Consider the following 26,244-nt stretch of genomic DNA (forward strand, 5'->3'; position numbering starts at 1 on the left):
CCAGGGCGCATGTCAACCCTTCGTCCTGTAGAGGAATGGCGACTTTGTCATTCTTTGCCACAATTATGTACTGTGCTGTTGAAGTGGGATGGCCTAAACACACAAGCTTCGGCTGGTGGGCTCCCGCTTCTACGGCTCCAGCTGCTGCTTCTGAGGACCCTTGGAGTAGGCTGGGGATGCTCGTTCCAGTCTGAGAACATACAAATATCAATTGTTATTTCAAAAATGTTTAAAGTAAGTTTAAAGTTATTTATTCTAACACATCCATCAAAGATTAGTACTGGGTATGTCTTAAACTAATTTGTACATAGTAATTTATTTATTGAGATACTTACATATTCATGAATTCATCCATTAAAAATTTCATTATAAACAGTTATTTATTCTAACACGTCCATCAAAGATTAGTACTGGATATGTCTTAAACTAATTTGTACACCGTAATTTATTTATTAAGATACGTATATATTTATGAATTCATCCATTCAAAATTTCATTCTACAGAGGTATAATGACAATTAATTACTCTATTCAAGCATTCGGACTGCAGGAAGACTAGCTTTTGCCATTGGCATCAGCTAATGGGGATCCTTTTTAAATAAATAAATTCCAGTCATTTTCTAAGTAACGTTCTACAAGCTTTAGGTCCTCGAGTGCAACCATAGGAAAAAAAATCTGAGAAAAATAGGTGCAGACCAGACCTAGCGCTCCTCCTGCTAGCTGCACTACACTGCATTCATGTGTGACTTTTATTATGTGTAAAATAAGAAGATGACAAAGAAGGTCAGAGTGCAGAGAGTGCAGAAAAAGACAAAGAATATTGTAACGTACAGCAGAGAGTTGTTTGTCAGCAGTTTACCTACCGGCTTCACCTCCAAGATGTAGGACAGGGCTGATTTTACACTGCATTTGGACCACCCTTTGTTTCTCCAAGTGGCAGTCGGTGGTAGATAACAGGTCAGTAACCTTAGGGCTCTGAAGCAGCGGGACTCTGTGAAGAGCATAAAAACAAATTGGCAGACATACAATTAGTACCTCTACCTTTGACATAAGCTCTCCACCAAACCACCGTTTTTAACCTGTTGCTCTGTTTTTATCCAATGTACAGTGACCTTCAGTGTATTGAAAGGCACATATAAATAAAATGTATTATTATAAACACAATGAATTCAGGCTCTGTCAAAATATTTTTTTGTAATTATTCAGCCCGAGTGGCAATGTGATGATGCCAAAATAAACAGATGAATAAAATAAATAAATATTGTATCTAGAGGATAACTGAACTTACCATCGCTCTCTTCACCAGCTGACTGAACATGAGGGTCATTTTCAAGTGTAGCCACTTTCAGGAGTTTTGGAACAATATGACCTTCCCATTTTGAAGGAAGAGGTCTTCTTTTCCAGGAAACATCCTCGCAAACTCTGCATCAAACTGAAGAGAAGCAATTCATAGTAGCTCATGTTCACAAATACTGATTAAACTTTCCAAGGCTATGGTAATACATATTGCTGAATACATCATTAAAGTAGAACTATCACAAATACAGCCGTATGCTATTACGGCTGTATTTGTGATAGTTCTACTTTAAAATAAAATAAAAAAAAACTGAAATATGAAATAAGTATGTCGATGGGAATCGTAACAATATGTATACAAAATATAGCCAACAGTGTAGTGTCTGGATCAAAAGCAGAATTTCTTTTTGTTATGAGACAAGACAACTTACCAAATATGGCATGTCAACGAAGCGAGGGTACTGCTGGAAAATCTCTGCCACTGTTGGTGACTGGCTTTGGATCCAGAGTCTTCGGTTGCTGAAAGTTTTTTTCATGCCCATCTTGATTGATGCGAGGTTCTCAGGAGAGGGTCTCATCCTTTTGGTGGCTGTGATCCAACCCCCTATAGACTCATCTTCCCCTTCTTCAATCACTTCCAGTGTTATAGCTACTCTAGAAAGCTCACTGGATCTCCCCTGCTTTCGATAGCGTCTCCGATCATCATGCAGGCTTCTCCTCAGGTTTCTCAGTCTTATCTCAATGAAGCCACAGTGGGACACTGGATCATAGAAGTGCTCCTGGAACATATTTAAACAAAGGTGTTTTGCCGGAAATCTTGTTCCGAAATCTCGTGATAACTTGCAGCAAAACTGAAAGAAATCCGTCAACATTTACAAATCCTTCGTTCTGTTCTTGAATTTTGATCTGCAGAGATGGGAAGACTTCAATAATGCTTTTAGCCAACGTCAGTTTGTCAGCACTGGAGGGGTAACTGTAAGCAAAATGGAGGATTTTGAGCCTAGAAAAAAGTAAACTGCAATGCTTGTAATAAAGAATACATCAGATTTGTGTTAGCAGTATAACCGTTGCTATGTAGTCCCTAGCAATGGTCCGCTCCACGGAGCAGCGGTGGTCTATCGAGAAATAAACACCACAAAATTTTGGTGACTGACCAATCAGAATCGAATATTCAAGAGAGCCGTGTTCTAAATTTAAATAATTTGGTTACCTATTGAAATAATCAATTGAGGATTCATTGTATATAATCATTATAATGATTACTAAGGAAATTTATATTTTCTCCAGAATTGCATAAAGTTGCATAAAGTCTTTTTTTTAAAAAAAGTTTCAAATTACTGGAAAAAAAAAATTGGACGACATGTACTTGAATGATGTAGATGACTCAGAATCAACTCACAATCCCCGTCGCTCAACCAGATCACTGACACCTGTTCTCACAAGGAGTTTTCTGGATGTCAGAGAAGCATCCCAGATTTCTCGTGTTCGCAAGTACACTTGGGGCTTTGTTCTTAATTAGCACCACCAGACTGGCTGCATCATATCTGTGTACACTATCAATTTGTCCTTGACATTTCTGTGAAAGCAGATAACAAAGCACATAATGCATTATAGATGTCCCCCCCCCCCCATACATAATAGAACACACAACAGATAAATACACATTTGACTAGGGCTGGGCGGTAAAACAATAAAGATATATGTACTGGTATGCATCTCTCAGACACTTACCTCTTGCTGACCACTTAGACCACCTGCATCTTCAGTGTGTGGTTGATCCTTAAAGAGAGAAAATAATGATACTAATTGACCAGGAGCAAAATCTTAACCACATGATTACAATTTAAAAACTGAATGGAATTTATGTCTTTACTACTAGGAAAGTAACATTACAATCCCTGGTGTAACGTAACACATATGAAGCTTCACTTTTCATTCAAACAAACTCAAACTCAGCTAAAACTCAAACAGTCAGAGTTCAGATTCAGAGTTCAGATTCCCTGCCTGGGCCTGGCCCGATTTTAGAAGTTTTTGGGGATGATGTATGCTCTTATTCTGACAATCAACTGTTAAAAGCAAACAAAAAAAGGATAGAAAATTGAGTAGCAAAGTGTACCTGATTTTGTTTCGCCTCTGACAGGAAGATCTGATACCTGTCCAGATGCTCCGGGGCCCCTCGTCAACATCAATGTACTCCTTGAACTCTGTGTTGTATTTTAACAACCAGTCCAGCACACAGCCTGTTTGCTGGGCTAGGCTTTGATCTACAAGATCAGTTGCCCCAGTTACATGCAGTATTTTCTTTGAAACCTCTTGCTCATTTTTGAATGTTGTGACGAGGACTTTGGTGGTGGGTAGGTGGTCTTGTGTGTTCTGGAAAAAAAAGAAAGCTACAATAAGCTAATTTGAACTATCAACATAATCTGCAGAAAAGCAATAAAACACTGTTAAAAAAAACACTACCCCCACCCCCATGTAGCTCTCCCAAAAACCGGGGCTTATGCCAGGGAAATAACCAGTAGCCATTCAAAATTTTTGGCGCCACTGTTAACCGATTGTGTCGTTCAGACCAGCTGCAGCTATCTCGCGCAGTTCAGTGATTGTTTTGGGGTCTGTTCTATTTTTTTGCACAAGCAGTCTTGTCAAGCTGGGACAGTTTCACCCAAAGAAACACAAGAGAATCCAGTTAATTTTAAAAAGAGAAGCACATTTTCAAAATAACATACCATGACTGAAAAATATGATAGGCATGTGTGTGCATTTGTGGTCTATTTGTGTTTATATACCTAAACAGAGGGATGAACACACCGAGTCTACACACAGACCCACATAGACACACACAGCCAAACGAGCAGAGGCCCTTGTTGACCGGAGCAGACAAGTGCTCACCTGGTGTCAGGAGAGGGCTGGCTACAACTCTCTCCGCCTCAGTGTCGCAAACACCGCCAGCCCGACTTTCCGACCACGGTGTCGGGGACAAGCAGCAGCAATTCAAGACCGAACGAGACCGAACGACCCCGAGGAAAAGCAGTAAAAGCGCTCCCACGGCGGGGAGAGCCAAGACTGACGCCAGACCGAGAGATAACAGGCAACAATACAAAACTACGTTAAACTTACCGTACTAACCGGGTAAACGACAGTAAAAGCACCGTTAAAACACTCACCACCACCTGGGTACATTAACGTTAACCAGCAGCAATTAAAAAAACGCACGACCAGAGATAAAGCACCATTAAAACTAAGCACCGCTAGCCCGACAGGCTGTAGTATACGATCTGAGAATCAGTTGAGAGAGATTAAGACGTTGAGAAAAATTTGAAAAAAGCATCCTGCCCACACACACCTCTCCCCTCTGTGCTCCCTGATCCTTCTCACGGAGTACGGGTGGCCTAGTGGAGACTCCCAGACACACCCCCTCTACCAGAGCAACAAGCCGGCCGACAGTAAACAGACACACAGACAGCCCTGAATGCTCAATACAAAGCAAGCAATTAACATTAAAAATACTGAAGGAACACACCGACCTCCTTTTTCAAACTAAACTCTGAGGTGCACCTCCATCAACCGCTAAACTAGTGCTAATTAACGTTACCTGCCATTAATATTAAATTTCACCCGTTTCGTGCCGAGTTTAGACGAGCCGCGACTATTTAAAGTTACAAATTAAATTTTACGTCGTGTTCGGTAACGTTAATATGGTTAAGTTAAAGGTATAAATGTCAAAACCAAAACAGAAGTCTGCCTTGTGCCAGCTAACTTAGCTAGCTAACATTACGTTAAGCTAACGTTAGCTCACAAGTAGCCCTGCTGAACAATCGGAAAAAAATCGATTGAGTTGGTGGATTATTTACGTTCCGGGTTTACCCTGACACTTTACAGTTTGGTGAAGCACATTAAGATAATATATTAATAGTTACTTACCAGAGGGTCGTGGTGCACACCGAGTGATGCAGCCTCCATTTTACATCCTTCGTCGAGTGTGGCGCGAAAGGAGAACAATGAAGAAGTGAGGCCCCCTTCCTGCACAAGCCTGCCTTGCACAAGTTAACCTGGGCAGAAGCGCAAGGGGAGGGACCTCAGAAAAAGAAGCCTAAATTTGCTATTTGCTCCCACTTGGCTCTTTTGTTAGATGTTATTGTAATGTATGTCGGTCTGTCTATAACAAACTGTTGTATTGTGTTCGTCTGAAATATGTCTTGGTTGGAAAAAGAAGATTATCACAATTAAATTTATAAATAAAGCTTAAATCAAAAATTTGAAATCCCGCCATGTAAAATAACACACAGCTGTGTTAAATTGTCCAGTACACTAAATGTGTTAAGCTTTTAGGCTCCTTTACACATTTTGTGTTGAAATCAACACAAAATGTATTAAGTATGTGACGACACATTTTTTGTGTTATTTTTTAACACATCCTTTCTGAGAGTGTACTGTCGGGCAGAACTCCATTTCATACACCCCCAGGTCTCTTGCTGTTTCACCTCCTGTCCATCCAAAACTTAAATTCATTGCTCTCTCCCTTTCCCAACATTGTTCTAACACTTTTCTGGTTGGGTGATTTTGTTCATGTCCTCTTAAATTCATCCAATAATTAGCTCTTAGCTGCTTCCTACGTAAAGACAGCGGCATTTCTCCTGCTTCAACTTGCAAGGCACACACAGCCTAAGAGCCCGAGCCTGGATCACATCTAATACTGCCAATACAGTTCTTGCAGCAGAACCATACACTACACTTCCATAATCCATCCTTGATCTAATTAATGCAACGTAAATATATTTCAAGGATGCCACATCTGCTCCCCAGTCCAAACCCACAAGGCATCTCATTACATTTATAACTTTTTTACATTTGTCAGCAATATTTTTAATATGTTCCCTCCATGTTAGTCTGGTATCAAAATATACTCCTAAGAATCTAAATGATTCAACTATTTCTAAATCATTACCATACAATTTCAAAATAGTATTTTCTTGAATCCTCTTTCTGGTGAAAAACATAACCTTTGTTTTCTCAACTGAAAACTTAAAAGCCCATTTATTTCCCCAGTTCTCAACTTGATTTATTCCTTCCTGCAACTTCCTTACAACATGGTTTATATTTCTCCCTCTCTTCCACATAGCCCCATCATCTGCAAATAATGATCTTCCCATATCTACTGTTACATTTTCAAATATGTCATTTATCATAATAGAGAATAATATAGGACTAATCACACTCCCCTGTGGTGTTCCATTTTCTATCTCATACTTATTAGAGATTTCTGACCCTATTTTCACCTGTATGGTTCTCTTATTCAAAAAGTCCATTACCCAATTAAAAACTCTGCTCCCAATTCCCATTTTATGTAACTTCATCAAAAGCCCCTCCTTCCATAACATATCATATGCTTTTTCAACATCAAAGAACACTGCTGCTACTATTTCTTTATTGATTTGTGCTTTCCTTACTTCATCCTCTAAACTCACAATTGGATCCAAAGTACTCCTCCCTTTCCTAAATCCACTTTGACATCCTGCAATTAAACCGTGTTTCTCTAAAAAATACATCAGTCCTTCATTTACCATTCTCTCCATGAGTTTGCAGATATTAGATGTTAATGCTATTGGTCTGTAACTTGTTGGTTTACTAGCATCTTTCCCTGGTTTCCTTATGGGAACAATGACTGCCTCCTTCCAACTCTCTGGTATTTTACCTTCCTCCCACACCTTGTTATACAACAATAACAACTTTTCCAAAGATTCTTCACTCAAGTGCTTTATCATCACGTAACATACCTCGTTCTTCCCTGGCGCAGTCATACGAGCTTTATCCAGTGCCCTTTTTAACTCGCCCATATTAAACGGTACACTCTGCTCATCTCTGGTATCATCTGTTTCCTTTCTCCTTAAGGCTTCCATGTTTTCAGACTTTGTTTTCTCCCTACCCCTTTTTCCCTCTTCCGACAAATTACTTGAACTATGAACCTTCACAAACGTGTTGGCCAACATCTCAGCTTTTTCTTTATTCGTTACTGCTATTTCATTGTCCTCTGTTAACACAGGATAACTCCAGTCCCTTCTATCTCCTCTCATCTTTCTTATCATCCCCCACACCTCTCCCACTGGGGTTGTGTTCCCAATGGAGTCAGAAAACTTCCTCCAGTACATTCTTTTTGCCTGTCTTATCGTCCTTCTTACTACAGCCTGAGCTTTTTTATATTCTATCATATGTTGAAAGTTATGAGTTCTTTTCAGTATCTTAAATGCCTTGTTTCTATTTTTAACAGCTTCTTTACATTTCTCATCCCACCATGGAACAGCCCTCTTCTTTACTTCACCTTTACTCTTAGGAATAGATCTCATTGCAGCTACTCTAATACCACTAGCTATTTCCTTTTCCAAAGTTTCTATGTTCATATCAGCATTAATCTGGCTCAGATACTGATCACTTACTTCTTTAAACTTCTCCCACTCAGCTTTCCCAAACACCCATTTTCCACCCCTGGCCCCTTCATTCATTTCTGCATTAATATTTACCTTACATAAAACCGGTTTTATCTGGTTTTACCTTACATAAAACCGGATAATGATCACTACCAATGGTTACCTCATGATACACTTTCCAATCACATCTGGGAGCAATATTATTCGATACCATTGTAAGGTCTAGACTCGATTCCTTTCCTGTGTTTACATCTATTCTTGTTTTGCTACCATCATTTAAGCAGATTAGACTCCTCTCATCTAACATTTCCTCCATCACCTGGCCATTAACATCAGTTTTTTCACTCCCCCATAATGTGTTATGTGCATTGAAGTCCCCACACCATACAATGCTTGCTCTATTTTGCCCTTCTGTTTCTTCTAGCTTATTTAGTTCTAGTTTCTTACATGGATTATAATAATTTACCACCACTATTTCCTTTCTTCCCGCCCATACTTCCACTACTATATACTCCAGTTCTTTCCCAATACCCAACACTCTATAAGGAATACTTTGTTTTATAAATGTTACACAGCCTCCTCCTAACCCATCTTTCCTATCCCTCCTAACTTCCACATATCCATGCATGACGAAATCTAAATTGGGTTTCAGCCATGACTCCTGAATACATAATACATCTGGTTTCTCTCTCCTACTGCCTATAAATTGCTTAAAGTCCTGTCCATTAGCTATCAGACTCCTTGCGTTCCATTGGAGTATTAAAATGATGATTAGTATTAACCCACACATGATGCCTCACTACTTGCTTTTTCACTGAGACTGTCTCTCACTTCCTCCCATTTCAAACCCTTCATTTCAAGATGATGCACAGCTGCTTTCACAATTATTTGAATCCTGTCAGTTTTGGATTTGATCTCCGCTGTGGCATTTATCACTCCTGCTATAAATGTCACCATTCTCTTCTTTTCTTCCCACTTCTTCCTTCTATCCTCCTGCTCTGTATTCACTGTAATTTTCCCTTCATTTTGCCCATATGCTCTGCTCTGTTTTCCTGGTCCAGCCCTCTTAACTGCCTCTGCATAAGAGACTTTTTCCTTCACTCTTATCTGTTGCACTTCCACCTCTCTTCTCAACACTTCACATCCCCAATAGGCCACACTGTAATTTCCTCCACAGTTACAGCACTTGGGTTTCACTTCTTCTCCACACTTCCCATACTCATGTTCCCCTCCACATCTAGCACATCTTTTCTTACCTTTACACACCATAGCCACATGCCCAAATTCCTGGCAATTAAAACATCTCATTGGCTTTGGAATGAACTCCCTAACTCTGTATTTCATGAATCCACAATGTAGCTCACTTGGAATAACCTTTGTTTTAAACTCTATCAAGATGGTCTCAGTCTCTTTCTTCTCTGCTCCCCTAGTCATTCTTTTAGCACTTTTGATTAGACTATTATGCTCCCCCAAGTTCTCCACCAAATCCTTCATGCTGACTGAAAGAGGTATTCCAGAAATCACCCCCTTACATCCACCCTCAACCCTCTTCTCTCCCACTCTTATTACTCTGGATACTTTAACTTTTCCAACATTATTCATTTTCTTTGCCTTTTCCATCTGCACTTGATTACTGCATCGTATCAGCAAGTTTCCGTCACTCAAAACTCTCGCATACTTCACGTCTCCGACTTGTCCTTTGATGATTTTTGTTAGTTTCACTGGATCAATTTTCTTTACTCCTCCCTCTCCCTCAAATCTCACTACTACGATTAGTCCTACTCCTGCTTTCGATCCCTCCTCCTCACTCTCACTCCTCTCACTCTCTGTTCCACTTGAGCTTTGATTTTCTTTCCTTCTCTTATGGCGACTCTTCCTTTCTCCCCTCTCTTTCGCAAACTCCCAACCCTCCTCTGCCCATTCCTCTCCCTCACTGATTTCCATGTTGTCCCTCTCTGTCTCCCTGTCTGACGTCCTGTCAGATTTTGCAAGGAGGAACAGTGCAAGAATACCGTTCCGGACCTATACAGGCCATCGGTCGATATTCCTACAAAATCCCCCCCACAACTAATTCTATTTCTACCAAGTCCCAATGTCCGCAAATCCGAAGTCAAAAGTCGTTATTCAGTCATACATGTATTCCAAAAACCAGTCTGCAAATTCACCGTAACAAAATTCAAACCTCCCGCTGTCTTCTTCTACGTCCCCTTCTGCAACTTCCGGAAGTAAAGTTTGTAAATGCACTCCCTGCTCGCACACTACTGCCACCTTCTGTTTTGGAGTTGTACACGCCATTTGATATCTTACCCAAAAAGCATGAGGTTCTGCCAGCATAACTGAATTTAGTAAATGTTAAGTTATTGCACATCATGCTAAAATAACATTACTTAATGATGTTCAACCACAAAACACAGTGGAGCACAAAGGCTCCGGAGAAGAAGCCGAGTTAGTGACATCCAGAATGGCCAGGTTAGCAAGATGCAGTAATAGAATACGAGAGAGAGAGAGAGAGAGAGAGAGAGAGAGAGAGAGAGAGAGAGAAGGTGCCCTGTGTATTATAGGGGCTAGGCCTAAGTCAGCCTAACTAGGGGCTGGTACAGGGCAAGCCTGAGCCAGCCCTAACTATAAGCTTTATCAAAGAGGAAAGTCTTAAGTCTAGTCTTAAATGTGGAGACGGTGTCTGCCTCCCGGACCGTAACAGGAAGATGATTCCACAGGAGAGGAGCCTGATAGCTGAAGGCTCTGGCTCCTGATCTACTTTTGGAGACTTTAGGGACCACGAGTAACCCTGCGTTCTCAGAGCGCAGTGTTCTGGTGGGATAATAAGGCACTATGAGCTCTCTAAGATATGACGAAGCTTGACCATTTAAAGCTTTATAAGTTAACAGTAGGATTTTAAATTCAATTCTGGATTTTACAGGGAGCCAGTGCAGAGAAGCTAAAACAGGAGAAATATGATCTCGTTTCTTAGTTCCTGTTAGTACACGTGCTGCTGCATTCTGAATTAGCTGGAGAGTTTTTAAGGACTTACTAGAGCTACCTGATAATAGAGAGTTACAGTAATCCAGCCTAGAGGTAACAAAAGAGTGGACCAATTTTTCTGCATCTTTTCGGGTCAGGATAGGCCTAATTTTCACAATATTACGCAGATGAAAAAATGCAGTCCGTGAGGTTTGTTTTAAATGAGAATTTAAAGACAAATCTTGATCAAATATCACTCCGAGGTTTCTTACGGTAGTGCTAGAGGCCAGAGCAATGCCATCTAGAGAAACTATGTCATCAGATAAAGAGTCTCTGAGTTGTTTGGGGCCAAGAACAATAAATTCAGTTTTGTCTGAATTTAACATCAGGAAATTGGTGCTCATCCAGGTTTTTATGTCTTTAAGGCAGTTATGGAGTTTAGTTAATTGATTACTTTCTTCTGGCTTCATCGATAAATACAACTGTGTATCATCCGCATAACAATGGAAATTTATAGAGTGATTTCTAATGATGTTACCTAAAGGAAACATATATAGAGTAAATAGGATTGGTCCGAGCACAGAACCTTGCCGAACTCCAAAACAAACTTTGGTACGTAAGGACGATTCATTATGAACGTGAACAAACTGAAAACGATCAGATAAATAAGATTTAAACCAGCTCAGTATAGAACCTTTTAGGCCAATTAAGTGGTCCCGTCTCTGTAGCAGAATTTGATGGTCAGTAGTGTCAAACGCCGCACTAAGATCTAATAAAACAAGTACAGAGACAAGTCCTTTGTCTGAAGCAATCAGAAGGTCATTTGCAATTTTAACTAGTGCTGTCTCAGTGCTATGATGCACTCTAAATAAGACCGAAATTCCTCAAATAAATTATTATCCTGGAGAAAATCACACAGCTGGTCTGCGACTACTTTCTCAAGGATCTTTGACATAAAGGGAAGATTAGATATTGGTCGATAGTTGGCTAACACCTCTGGATCCAGGGTGGGCTTTTTTAGTAGAGGTTTAATTACAGCTATCTTAAAAGACTGTGGTACATAGCCTGTTAATAAGGATATATTGATCATATCTAATATATGAGTGTTAACTAAAGGAAAGACCTCCTTAAGTAGCCTAGTTGGGATGGGGTCTAAGAGACACGCTGATGATTTAGATGAAGAAATCACTGCGGTCAATTCTTGAGGAGAAATTGGGGAGAAGCAATCTAAATATATATTAGGTTTTACAGCTGTGTTTGAGGTTAGATAGGTACTATCTGAGGACAGGAGGTCATGAATTTTGCCTCTAATAGTTAGAATTTTGTCATTAAAAAAGCTCATAAAATCATTACTGCTAAGGGCTAAAGGAATACAAGGCTCAATAGAGCTTTGATTCTCAGTCAGCCTGGCTACAATGCTGAAAAGAAACCTAGGGTTGTTCTTATTGTCTTCTATTAGAGCTGAGTAATAGTTTGCTCTGGCATTGCGGAGGCCCCTCTTATAAGTTTTGAGACTGTCTGTCCAGATTAAACGAGATTCGTCCAGTTTGGTTAATCGCCAATTCCTTTAAAATTTTCGCGATATTTGTTTTAACTTACGGGTTTGACAGTTATACCAAGGAGCGAACTTTCTTTGCTTTTTTAACTTCTTTTTAAGAGGAGCTACAGAGTCAAGTGTTGTTCGCAGCGAGCCTACGGCGCTATTGACAAAATGATCAAAGTCGGTACGGGAAACCTCTGTTACTGAGGGACTTGGTATTGAATTTAATGACGGAGTAATCTTTTCCTTAAATTGACATGACAGTCAACTTTACTGCAGAGATTTACACACAAAGACTTCATGAAAAATTAAATAGTACATATGCACAATGAAAGAAGATATAACTGAAAACAACTGACACTTTGTTCTGTAATACTTTAATGCTACTGGATGTAATCTGAGATTTCTATGAGCGATGATGAGAATTTCATATGTTATGAGGTGTAAAGGACTCCATTTATTCACGCTCAGTATCGGGGAAAGGCCAGACATCCTGCCACACCTGACATCATCGTCTCATTTCAACAGCCAATCACAAGTGTCAGTAGTGTCCAGTCCATCCCCCTCCGAGGGTCGAGGATCTGATGGTGACACGGCTGACCACGATTGCCAGTAGTGTCCCGTCCATCCCCCTCCGAGGGTCGAGGATCTGATGGTGACACGGCTGACCACAAGTGTCAGTAGTGTACAGTACATCCCCACTGTATGCTTCTACACAGTATTATAAAGATACTAAACTGCAAATCCAGAACAAAAGTACTTTAACCCTATGGGCCTGAACGACGCATAGTTCATCCAAATTCACACCTGTTCTTCTCTCCGGATTTTCTCTGCAACCATTCGTCATAGCAAGTCCAATGTTTTCACAGTGAAAAAAAAAAGATAAAGTTACACTCAAAGATGTGTGTGCAAAGCTTTCATACAGCTTTGCACACACATTACTTTTGGATGGATTACTCGCAAATGTAGGGTCGCACAGGAATGCCACACATATCACATGAAAGTGCAGGACTGGAGCTTTCCGATGATACCACACCATTGTGCTGTCATCCCATCATGCTATAAATATAGATTAATTGTCTACAAAATAAAAACCTGACAAATTTCTTTACAATCCATTATACAGATCTTGTTATCAGTCACTTCATATAGTGAGGAATAATATTATTACTATTTTTCTATGATCTTAGATGTAAATATTGCATGTTTCTTTCAGATAAAACACATTTTTGACTTGTGAGTCAATGGAGTTTCTTGCAATAATGAAAAAATACTGGCAATCAATCCGCCTGGCACAAACCACATGTTTTGGACAGCTGTGAAGTGACAGAATGTCCCAGCATTATGGTTCTTAAATTGCCAGATTCCAGAGAGTCTCCCCTCTTCATATATGGCAGAATATGTCTTCTTCCAACTTGCTATGGTGAGATACATGTAAAAATGTAAGAATTTAGGCACACAGATTTGTTTTTTTTTATTGATATAAAAATGAATATAAAATACAGGCACATAGAAGGACATGAAATGACTGTGATATGAGCTTAAAAGTAAAGGCAGGAAATATAACCCAAAAAGGCCTAGGGTCCAAAGGTTTAATAAATTTAACTGATTGTGTTTGTGAAAACAGAGAAACAGAGAGAGTGGACGTCTTCCAAACAAACATCAATCAGTGGAACTTCCTGGGACCTTACTGGGAGTGTTTGTTCCCTTCTTCCTATTGTCCGCTCTGTAAAGTGAACTTCCTGGGACTTTACTGGGAGTGTTTGGCCCTGCCTTCCTTGTGTCACTCTGTAAACGGAATGTCTCACTTCCCTTATTGGGGGTTGTTAAAGTCGGATGCCTGTCAGGAAATGTCTTAAGAGACCTTTGTTATTGCAGAAAATCATTGTGGCTGAGAACATGAGCCATGTCTGAGACATCACAGAGGATTATAATGAAATGTAACCTGTGTTTTCCCACAGACGAGGACAATGACAGCGGCAAGTTGGGTTGTCTTGATGGCTTCTCTGATGTCTCTGGGATTTACTGTGGGACACAGTGAGTATTGTGTTTTCTCTCTTTTTAATTCTTCTTGTCTTTACAGCTTAAAAAGATTCTGCTTTTAGAAATCACTTATAAAACTAGACAGGAAATGTACAACATGAAGCTGTTGTACAGTTGTTGATTTGAAATATTAGCTGACTCAAAGGTTTCAGTATTCTTCCTGAAAATAATGAATGTGGTGTTTGTGGGCTGAGAAAAAACAAAACAAAAACCTAACTACTGAACCTCTGTTGGGTAAAGACAGAATTACATATAGACGGCTGCCGTTAACCTGAGCAGCAGATAAGTATAAGGTATAAAGATATAAAGTTCATCAGACAGTGACAGATTTATATCTGAAATAATAAACTGAAAGTAGCAGTTGTAACTTTCAGCTTTACTTCTCAGGGGTTTCCTCCAAAAGTGAGACGTCCAGAAAAGACAGCATATGCTCTCCATAGCAGACCAAATCATTATTATATAAGATAAAAGATATCTCTTAAAGGTCGAGTTTGTAGGATTGAGGAGCACCTAAATGGTAAATAATATTCATAACTATGTTTTTATTTGTTCATAATAACTTGAAAGAGTCAGAATGAGTTATTTCTATTAAAAGCTGACTGATATTGTATTTTAAAAGGCCAATATAATTCTGATAGTTTGGAACAGGAAAAAGCCAGTGACCAATAACTGATGGGTGTTCGCTCCAGTGCTCACAGTACCTCAGCTCTGGACCAGCTGTCCTGGTTTGGCCAAAAACTTCATGTGAATACATGTTAAAATTCAGAACATTACACTTATACAGACTCATTGAGCAGAAGGGATGCACTGATCATTTAACACAACCTCACGTCTTCAGCTCCAGAATGTGACATCATCACGTCACTGATGGAGGCTGCGCAGATCACTGTCAGAGCCAAGCTCTGCCCATAACGACAATTTGTTAAACTACCTATTGGCGCAGATCAATCAGGCAAACCTGGTCCACCTTCAGTTTATGTGTACATACAGAGTGAATCCACCATGTCCTCCTATGGTAGCCCAGAACAGACAAACCACACGCTGGCTCCAGAAAAGGCCACCGGCAGTTTCATGTAGGCCGCCATCGTTCTCAGTTTCGGTTCTGCCTAGAAACTCACAGCTAAATGCCACTAAAACCCCAAACCCTGTGAACGGTGGATTCCAAACTCTGACCCAAGCTCTGACCCAAACCCACCATATCAACACATCACCTTTGTTTTTAATTCATTAATGAACCGAGCTAATTAGCATATTTAATCATCTGGCTGGTGCTGGTGTCCGACCCCGAACACACTGAACCTTCATGAATTAAAAACAATAACATAAATCAGCCCATCAACAAGACAAACAAGTAAATGAATCTGATTAACAGAATCAAAGATGGTCTCCGTCTGTCTGTATTTTTTTCTCACCCAATGTCTCTCCATTGTCCAGAGACAAACATGTTTTACTAGTTAATGTACCAGTGCTGTGACCTGTCTTCTCCTTCTGTTTGTTCTCTGACAGCAGGTCATGTCATAATCACACCATGGACATGTTTAATGGACATCTTTCATGGACATGTTTGATTTCTAACAAACAATATATACAACATGTCCTTCGTTAGTTTCCCACAGTCTCTGCTGTGCCCTGTCCACTCACATGCAGAGGTACAGATAAAGTTCAGCATGTCTCAACAGATCAGACAACCCCTCCCCCCGACAGTGTAAAGGTCAGACATAGCTGGGCGTCATTCAGACTCATAACAGCAAAGAGTTTTAACAGTCGTCTGTGAGGTCAGCAGGTTTCTGACTCCTCAGTTCATTAAAAGGTCGAACACATAATGTCTTCAGGAAGTCTCTGACAGGAAACACGTCACAGTGCTGCATCACACAGGAAGTGGTTCTCTCAGTACAAACAACATTTGTGTCAAGACTTTGGTCACTTGGTAAAATTATTGGGACTAAATTATGTTTACTGGTAAGAAATGTAAATAATTTATTGAGCTGCTGCAGCCACTCTCTTCCTTTAACAGAGATACCTACCATGTAAATTGTTTGGTTAAAACATTCATTTTGTTGTGTTGTACGCTTGAGACTCTTTAAGGGGTTAATCGTGGTTGCGTACATAAGTATTCTTGTTTTCACAATCAATCAATCATTCAATCAATCAATCAAACTTTATTTGTATAGCAGTTTTCATACATTAAAAATGCAGCACAAAGTGCTTCACAGAATAAAAACAAACAAAAATAATACATACGTACATATTGAAAACCCGCCCCTCCCACCCCCACATATAAACACACACACACACACACACACACACACACACACACACAGTCAATACATGGCTGGGCACTGAGGAACCAGGTGAGGAAAGAACCACCTATGGGGAGCTCATCCACACTGAGAGGCGCTACAGCCCACGGCCACAGGGAGCGCCGCCACAGAGACCACCCCGACCCAGACAGACCGGGGTGGACTCCACACATGGTGTGGAGATTAGGAAAAATTAAAGAGTTAAAGATTAAAATAATATTAATAATAATAATAATAAATAAGTAAATTAAGATTTAGAGACTAAAATGCATAAAGATTTAAAAATAAATAATTTAAAAGCATTAGAAAGTAAAAAGAACATATAATAAAAGAATTAAAAGAGTAAAAGAAATCAGTTAAAAGCTAAATTAAAAAGGTGAGTCTTGAGCCTCCTTTTAAAAACATCAACAGTCTCTGCAGTCCTGATGCTCTCCGGCAGGCTGTTCCATAAGTGAGGGCCATAGTGGCTGAATGCAGCCTCCCCGTGGGTTTTTGTCTTAACTCTTGGAACAATTAAAAAGCCGTTGCCGGAGGACCTCAGGATCCGCGAGGGTTGATATGATAAAAGCAGGTCAGATAAATAGGTTGGCCCAAGACCGTTAAGACATTTAAAAACTAATAAAAGAACCTTAAAATCGATCCTGAAACACACGGGTGCAGTGATTGTAAAACTGGTGAAATGTGCTCCCACCCTCTGGTCCTTGTCAGCATTCGTGCGGCTGAGTTTTGGAGTAGCTGCAGGTTAGAGATGATCTTTCTGGGGAGACCAGACAGCAGGGCATTACAGTAATCATCAGTGACGGCTCATTGTATTAAGACCTTCGGCAGGAGCACACAGCCCATTGGTTTATGACCTGTGGTGATTTTGTTATCAAAATAAAGAAGACAAAAAGAAAAAACACTAGTTATAAGTTTGTGTGCTGCCTGTCGAGCCTTTTCGGAGGGCTAAAATTTAAAAAGATCCGAACGCTTTGTATTCAACGGTTCAGTTTTAACAAGAGCTGAGAGGTGACCCCTGAACTGTGACACCTAAACCCTGACCCTGACCCCTAAACCCTGTCCCTGACTCCTAAACCCTAACCATGTCCCCTAAACCCTAACCCTGACCCCTAAACCCTGACCCTCTCTGCTCTTCTTTTTATCTCCAACATGAAAATAAGATTCACATTATTTCAGCTCCAACATCCGGGTCAGTGACAACAACTCTGCTCAGGGGTGAAAATCCCATTTCATAGTTGGGGGGACAATAAACAGTAAAATTTTAGAGAACAATTCCAGGGGGGACAAGGAAAAAAAGTTGTAGCCTGTCTTTTATACAGCATCTTTTACCGCAATTTGACGGTTAAGTCTTCTGTCTATCGCTCCAACAAGCAGAGTGAATGTCTATACTTATGAGAAATGGCTTAACAACTAAACATTTCCTGCAATTAAACTGGTAAACTGGTTTATAAACAGTGTGCTGTGAGATCTGCCGCTGTGCACCTCACAACCGTGCGTAATAGTCGCACGTAATGACCGCTCCTCATCTTCATGTCTTTCATGTTTGTCTCACTGACAGGAGGAGAGCCTACAGACAGGTACCCATTAGCTACGCTCCGTCACAACCGCACATAATGACCGCTCCTCGTCGGTTAGACTGCTGCATGTCTTTCTTGTTTGTTTCACTGACAGGTGGAGAGCCTACAGACAGGTACCCATTAGCTATGCTCCGTCACAACCGCACATAATGACCGCTCCTCGTCGGTTAGACTGCTGCATGTCTTTCTTGTTTGTTTCACTGACAGGTGGAGAGCCTACAGACAGGTACCCATTAGCTACGCTCCGTCACAACCATGCGCAATAGTCATGCGTAATGACCGCTCCTTGTCTGCATGTCTTTCATGTTTGTCTCACTGACAGGTGGAGAGCCTACAGACAGGTACCCATTAGCTACGCTCCGTCACAACCGTGCGCAATAGTCATGCGTAATGACCGCTCCTCGTCTGCATGTCTTTCATGTTTGTCTCACTGACAGGAGGAGAGCCTACAGACAGGTACCCATTAGCTACGCTCTGTCAAAACTGTGCGTAATAGTCGCCTGTAATGACCGCTCCTCGTCTGCACGTCTTTCATGTTTGTCTCACTGACAGGTGGAGAGCCTACAGACAGGTACCCATTAGCTACGCTCCATCAAAACCGTGCGTAATAGTCGCCTGTAATGACTGCTCCTCGTCTGCACGTCTTTCATGTTTGTCTCACTGACAGGTGGAGAGCCTACAGACAGGTACCCATTAGCTACGAGCTGCTCTGCCACTGACTGCTCTTGTCCTGTCCTCTCCCTCTTCTTTCTCTCATGTCCTCTCTATCACTAAACTCTGAGCTTAATCATTAGCTTTTAGCTTAGCAGCACTGGTAATTGAGTAGGCTTTTGAACAATGCAGGAGAAATGCTGCAGACAGTTTATATTATCAGCCTGGGCCTGGGGTTTGTTGTAACAGTAAATGGGATGTGTTGTAACTTGTGTAAGTTAAACTGTGTCTGTGTGAGTGAATATCTTACCCTGCCATGCGCGATGTGGGCAGCGGGTCCAGCCACACGCTGCTGCTGCCAAGCAGCCCCGCCCGCTGGAAAGAGTGTGGGATATACCACTACTAGGAATGGGAGGGGGGGACTAAATCTTAAGATTTAAATAGCACATTATTGCGTGATTATAATGAGCACCGCTTACATTGTGCTTTCAATAAATACTACTGCACTGTTCAGAAATGATTAATTGTGTCTCAAATCATTCTGGGGGGGACAGCTTTACTGAAGGGGGAGTCATGTCCCCCCTGTCTGCCCCGGGATTTCCACCCCTGACTCTGCTGCTTCAGTCCTCAGTGATGTCCTCACAACGTGTCCTTACTATATGTCCCCAGAATGTGTCCTCACAGTCTCCGAGTCTCTGTGTCGTCGTGTCCATCGGTTCTTTTACCCGCTATCTGAGATCTGGGTCACACTGTGTTCAAGTGAGTCTGTAAATTGGAGAATCCGATTGTTGAATCCAGTTCCGTTCACTAGTTGTAAATAATATGATTATTAAATGTGGTAGATGTATGACAGCTGTGAAATGTAAGAATCACAAAAATACCCAGGATGCAGTTTGTGGTTTATTTAAGTTAAAGGAGGCAGGTTGATCTTCCCATTAAGCCGATTTGTTATGAATGCAGCATTAGTAACAGCAGTGTGCAGCAGGGCCACTGTGTGGGGGTCAGAGTAACAGCAGTGTGCAGCAGGGCCACCGTGTGGGGGTCAGAGTAACAGCATGTTGCTCTTATAAAGAATTAAAATAATCATAATAATCTTTATTAATTAAAAAGGTTACAGTACCTCTAAAAAAACCAACAAACACCTTTTATTTGTCTTTTGTAAGTAATTCGTTATTTAAAAAATTACCTTGAGGCAATATCGACCAAGTGAAACTTTTATGTGAATAAATGTTTCCAGTCATTTTGAGAGTAAGGCAGTTTGATCCCTTGTTTTCTGCCTTCACTGGATGGTTTTGTTTTTTAACATTACACTTCTTCTGTTTGTTGTGATTCATTTTCAAATAATAAACAAACAAACAAACAAATAAACAAACAGATGGTCCACCAGAGGGCTGGATATAAACTCTGCTGTTGAATCCAGGTGTCGCCGTCAACTTTAAGTTAAAAAGTGAATAAACCTGATTTCTGAAATCATAAGTGCTTGGGAGGTGTGCTGAAGTGAAACAGCAGATATGTGTTTTATTTACTTTTTAAATTTTCAGTTGATGTAGCTGATTATTCATGAAGAAATGTCTGACAGTTTATTTCATGTTGTCAACTTTTTGCCAGTGCTTTTTTTAAAAGCAGAAAATCATAAAAATATGGAAGTACCATGTGTGTCAGTGTATGAAAGCAGTCAGAGAGTGTACCTCCACTAATGCTAATAACCCTAATGAATGCGGCACGGTGGTGTGGTGGTTAGCACTGTCGCCTCACAGCAATAGGGTTCCTGGTTCAATCCCGGATGTGGGAGCCCTTCTGTGCAGAGTTTGCATGTTCTCCCCGTGTTAGTGTGGGTTTTCTGTAGGTGCTCCAGCTTCCCCCCACAGTCCAAAGACATGCAGATTGGGGACAGGTTAATTGGTGACTCTAAATTGTCCATAGGTGTGAATGTGAGTGTGAATGGTTGTTTGTCTCTATGTGTCAGCCCTGTATTAGTCTGCCGACCTGTCCAGGGTGAATCCTGCCTCTCACCCAATGTCAGCTGGGATAGGCTCCAGCCCCCCCGCGACCCTCAAGAGGATGAAGCGGTTAGAAGATGAATGGATGGAAATCATTTTTTCTCCTTATTCAGATGGACATTTGTTTGATTTGACTGAAGTTCTCATTTTATATTTGTGTCTTTCAGATTCAAATGTGTGTGTGTGTGTGTGTGTGTGTGTGTGTGTGTGTGTGTGTTTCCTCTCCACCTTGTGTTTAACTGCAGTTTGAATTTTGGAAAATAAACCTTTGTGTGTAAAGAGAGTTTCAGTGGCTGATGCTTAATAAAATGGTCTCACTACAATGAAACGACCACTGTGGGGTCTGGTGTCATCACACATGAATAAACTTCAACTCATTCAATCTGTAAAAGTCAACTTTCCAGGCAGACCCATTCCAACACTGTTACGGACCCCAGTGTGCAGAAATACTCAAATACAATAGGGAAAAATAATACACATTTTTACTGCATGAGATTAGCATAAAGTGGGTGTGTCTGTACAGGGGAGTTATCCATAGAGCCCATTTTTATTCAGATATCTTGAGGTGAATGGACCTCTGTAAAAAAAACAGGACATGTCAGTTTTTCCCTCAAAAAAATGTAGCCTAACTTAGAAACACTGTTTGGAGAACTCTGGTTGTAAAACTCCACCCACCACAGCCTCTGAAAGAGGGTAATGTTGGCGAGGAAGCCAGCGTCCCTGTTAATGGTTCCTTTTCCCTTTTCATGTATGCAAAGTGCTCATTTAAGGACACTTGAAGCCTTTGAAATGTTGTTCTCTTCTCTACCAGACATGTCTGTAAGTTTTTTCCTCTGGCATTGGGTTAGGGTGAGGTTAGGTAGTTTTTACCTCTGGCACTGAATGACTGGTTTCTCTTTGCACTGTCACATCCAGACCACAGTGGGGAGACAGACACCTACCATGTAAGCGTTGGCCGCCTCTTTTTGCTGAGGTGCCTCTTCGCTGATGCTCACACTAAAGTGACCTGGAGCAGAGAGGGGAGGCACGATCAGAGCCTGCCCACTGGAGTGGAAGTCAGGGATGGGTTACTGTGGTTTCTACCTGTGCAGGTGTCTCATAATGGATCCTACACCTGTGAGAAAAGGTATAGAAACTCCTGTAGGTTTGACTACATCTGATTGTGACTGCATTAAGAGCCCAAAGGGTGGGGGGGGGAACTAGTATTTTAGTCACCCTATTTATTTCAATAATTGAAACCGAAAGAATAATGATATAGTAGATAAATATGTAAAAGTATTAAATTTTTCCCCAAAGTGAATATCTTAGCTGTTTCCAATTCAATTAAAAAGGACCGTTACATTATAAAGTCATATATTTCTGGAGCTCTGGTTGGCCTATCCAACTGTCTCATAGCTCATCTTCTCTGCAGGGGCATGACTGGATCATCGAGGATAACGTTTGGGGTGTCAGTGTCCAATAAAGAGTGTCCTGATCCACCTGAAACCATATCCATCATTCGGGGAGTCAACGAAGGTCTTCCTTGCAAACAGAAAGAGATCTTCAGACTGAAAAACACAAGGAAAATACGATGGATGAAGGTATACGCGGCTCCAAACAGACGCACATGTGGGATATTGTATGTCTTTCACTTTATTAAGCTGCCGTTCAGAACAGAGAAACAATCAGTGAAAGCAAAGAAATGGAATTAGGTCAGTTTATTTAATTCATTTTCACAGTTTAAGATTTATTCCTCATTTATTCTTGAAAATGGATTTTAGTTTTGAGATTTCTGCATCATGTCCTGTAAGTTCTGGCTTGATAAATACAACACTGCCCTCTGCTGTTCACAAGAGGCCCTTACAGTGTTAGACATGAAACAGTGGAAAGATGAAGGGTGTATGTCTAAACATTACCTGGACATGATGCATACTTTATTTTCAGCTGCAACAGAAAACCTTTAGCTGTTAGTCATGTTCATTCGTTAGGAACATCTGCGTGAAGGTGTTTTCCCCTCACCTTTTTCCTCAGTGCCACGAAGCTCAATCGTTGTTTAATAACAGCCCAGTGGACAGAAGGTAATGTTGAAAAAGATGATATTTTCTTTAACCTTAACCAAATGGTTTTCATGCCTTAATCAAACAGGTTTTTTCATGGACCCTTTTAAGTTTGTTAAAGGATTGTTCAGCCAGGAAAAGGGAGGGCAGCTCAAAGCAGAAAGGCTAGAGGTTGAAGAATATTGGAGAAATACATAATCAGATTTAGAGAAGAATAGGATAGCAGGTTTCCCACCAGATATCCCTCCATTAGGAAGGATAGAGCATGAGATGGATGTGGGGTGTAGGGGATTCATAGCAAGATCAGCTGTCTGGCTCCTGGGGGAACTCGGGAGTGCGGGGACAGAGTCTGAGGAAGACAGTGAAGGAAATGTCAGATGAAGCAGCTAGATTTAGTCAGTGGATTAGGTTGAGGAGGAATAATGTCAGTTGGGGGTCAGCAGGGGGAACTACTAAGCAGGGTACATAACTCCTTGAGATCAGGTGGAGAGATCCACTTCCTCTCAGGAGAAAATCCAGGAAGAGGAAGGTTATTTAAGTGTGGGAATGGCCTATTTGAATCCACTTCTGCCCTTTTGGTTGTGGTCAAGAAAAATCATGTTTTGGCTTAAAAAAAAAGAAAAAGGTTTTGGTGATGCTTCCTCGGCTGAAAATGCAGCAACAGGTTGCTAAAAAACATCCACATGACTTTAAAAAACAGCTTTGTTCTTGGTGTTGAACTTTGACATGCAGCTCATCTCTCCGAGGTGACATCAGCTCAGATACTACGTCACTTTAGAAACGTTGATCTGATGGGTTCTACATGATGAAAAGGTCCTGTAAACTAAAACAAACTGTTATTAGAGAGCTTGTCCTGATTTGAATTTGATTTCCTTTTTGCTTTTACATGAGTTGTTTCATTTATTTATTTTTATTTTATTTTACTGGCTTATGTTTTGAGTTTTAAGTTTTAATTTATTGTCCTTTACTTTTGTTGGCTTTTAAGTAGTGGCATAAAGTGAAGCACACATCCTAGTTACTAGTGCTTAATAATGAAATAAATAAAATTTGTTGTTATCATCACACTGTAAAAAATAATTAGTCTGTGTTTGTGTGTTCAGGAGTGCCACCCAGTGGAGGGGCAGAGGAAGAGGGTCTCTGTGGATGAGAATGGTTTAATGAGACTGTCTGCAGCCTCAGAGCAGGATGCTGGGACGTACACCTGCCTGGTGGACATTAACTTGGATGGAAAGATGTACACAGCTGCACGCAGCATCCAGCTGAATATTAAAAATAGTATGTACTGTAGGTCACTGTAGTCTGAGGGATAATTATTTATTATTTTATGATTTTGTGTTCAAGTTTCCACCATAACATACATTTTTTTCCATTTAATTAAAAGACCTCTTTAGTTATTACAGAATTTGTTATATTAACTTTAATGCAGTTGAACTAAAAGAAACACTGATTGTAAAAGTTATTTTAGGGCTATTACTAGGAAGGTGCAGGTTGTGAAAGTAAAGAATAACACAAACTTCAACTGTGTTTTCTGTGATTTACCATTGGGCCATCCCCACAGAGATTTTAACACCTCCACAGGATCATCTTTGTGTACTTGGGTTTCCCCTCTGATACAGATTCAGTAGATTGTATGATGTTGTATTATTTTCTGTCTCAATGATTATATATGCATGTTGTGCTTGCAGATACATTTATTGCAAAGCCTGAGGTGATGTTCCCTAAAGGGAAAGTGGTCGTGGTTGAAGAGGGTAAGTAACAGTCTCTAACAAATTATAACCACTGTCATTGTGACAGACGCACAAACTGTGTGTGTGTCACAAACCGTGTGTGTAAGGTTTGAATCACAGGTTCATTTGTGCCGTGTTTTCTATTTAGTTCTAAGGAAGTAAAAAGAACGGGTTGTAGTATTGTTCAGCTTGTTCTGTGTGATCATGTAAAAAAATGTGCTGAATCATATCCTACTGTAGTTCCTATCAGTAAAGAAAAAGTAGCCTTCAAGGTTAAAGGAATACTTTACTATTTGTATATCTGTGTGTAACGTAAAGAAGAAAACTTTTTTTTTACTTGAACACTTTCACAATGAACGGAGAATTCAAAAATGGTGAACATTATTCATTAATGGAAGTAGATGGAGACCACATAACAAAGTGCCATGCAGCTCGTGCAGAATAATCTGAGCAGAGTTTAAGTATGCCATTCAACCCATTAATAGCTGGTGGGGTAGCTGTGTGATGCTAACAGCTAGCCCTGTTACTGTGTGTGTACAGCATTACTGGGGTGTCAAATATGGCTTCTGTTACTGACGCATGAGGCACCTTGTGGCATCCTTATGAGACGCATCAGGCTATAGGCGAACTTTGGTGTAATCCTGTCTGTGGAAATAACATGGTACAAAGAGTGAAAAAGTCTGAGTAGGGTGGGAGGAGGATCATTCTGGATTGGTCAAACAAAAACTGGACTTTTACGCAGGAGACTGCTGTTTGTTTCTTTTGTGAAACCAAAAGTCAAGCTTTTGTCAAGTATGTAACTGTTTGTCAAGTTACACAGTTGTTAAGTTACTGTAAGAAACAGTTTTTTTTCCCCAGACCAAGATTGTTTTATATGCCTAACCAAGTACTATTGTTTCCTGAACCTAAAGTAGTCTTTCTTGTGAAGATGGTTTATCTTAAAAGACACTGTAGGTGCTAACTAATGAAAATCAACGTGCAAAGTGACACAACTGAAACTGATGCTCAAGGAGAGTTTGAAGTGTACAGCCACTGATGAAGCTGCAGTATTTGATAAGCTGGGAGTGAGATCATATTGGTGTGTGCAGGTGGGCGGACTGTCAATAATTGTCAACTACCAGAGCAGTAGTCTCTTAGCGGCAGAGGTTGAAGGACGACAGGATGTTCAACCTTGTGTTATGATCACCAAAAAAAACAACAACCCATTCAGTCTTTGCAAATAGAAATGATGTACAATTCATTTGCAAGTTGAGCGGTGAAGAGAAGTGCGATCAGTGGTCGTTCCAGATGAATTCTATTGCAAGGTGTGAAGAGACACTGCAGCTTTGATTGCGCCCACAGAAATCAGTCCTGACATGAACCCACATAGTTCCTGTCCAAGCCCAACCTGAGCCAAGTAGGTGGGGTCAAGGCCCAAGCCCGATTAAAAACCCAAATTTCTACTGTAAAAGAATTATATATTTTTTAATAGTAAAACATTTAATACAAGCTAATGGCGCCACTTCTCCTCCTTCTCTTCTTTATTTGAATAGACTGATGTGTCATGTCGTGTAGAACAGATTTGGCAAAGTGAGCTGCACCCCCAGTGCATAATGCACACAACAGTCCATGGCGATGTGGTGTGCACATGATGATCACCACTATTCACTGCATTTTATGCCAATCTGTCCCACAGCTGGGGAGGCAGAAGA

General features: G+C 40.6%; 1 protein-coding gene across 5 annotated transcripts in view; it reads left to right on the forward strand.

Annotated features, from left to right (window-relative positions):
• LOC125899698 (interleukin-1 receptor type 1-like) overlaps positions 1-26,244 on the forward strand; it is a 53,606-nt gene that overhangs the window by 13,299 nt on the left and 14,063 nt on the right. For 2 of the 5 annotated variants that reach the window (XM_049594170.1, XM_049594174.1), the window contains exons 2-6: positions 14,181-14,256; positions 21,706-21,916; positions 22,202-22,370; positions 23,927-24,101; positions 24,512-24,574. In XM_049594170.1, the coding sequence (XP_049450127.1) occupies positions 14,181-14,256; positions 21,706-21,916; positions 22,202-22,370; positions 23,927-24,101; positions 24,512-24,574 (694 nt within the window). Of the gene's footprint in view, positions 1-14,081; positions 14,257-18,120; positions 19,550-21,705; positions 21,917-22,201; positions 22,371-23,926; positions 24,102-24,511; positions 24,575-26,244 lie in introns of those variants that run through there. The other 3 variants (XM_049594173.1, XM_049594172.1, XM_049594171.1) reach the window with 3 other exon arrangements.

This window comes from Epinephelus fuscoguttatus, linkage group LG13, assembly GCF_011397635.1.
Source record: "Epinephelus fuscoguttatus linkage group LG13, E.fuscoguttatus.final_Chr_v1".
NCBI classification, from domain to species: Eukaryota; Metazoa; Chordata; class Actinopteri; order Perciformes; family Serranidae; genus Epinephelus; species Epinephelus fuscoguttatus.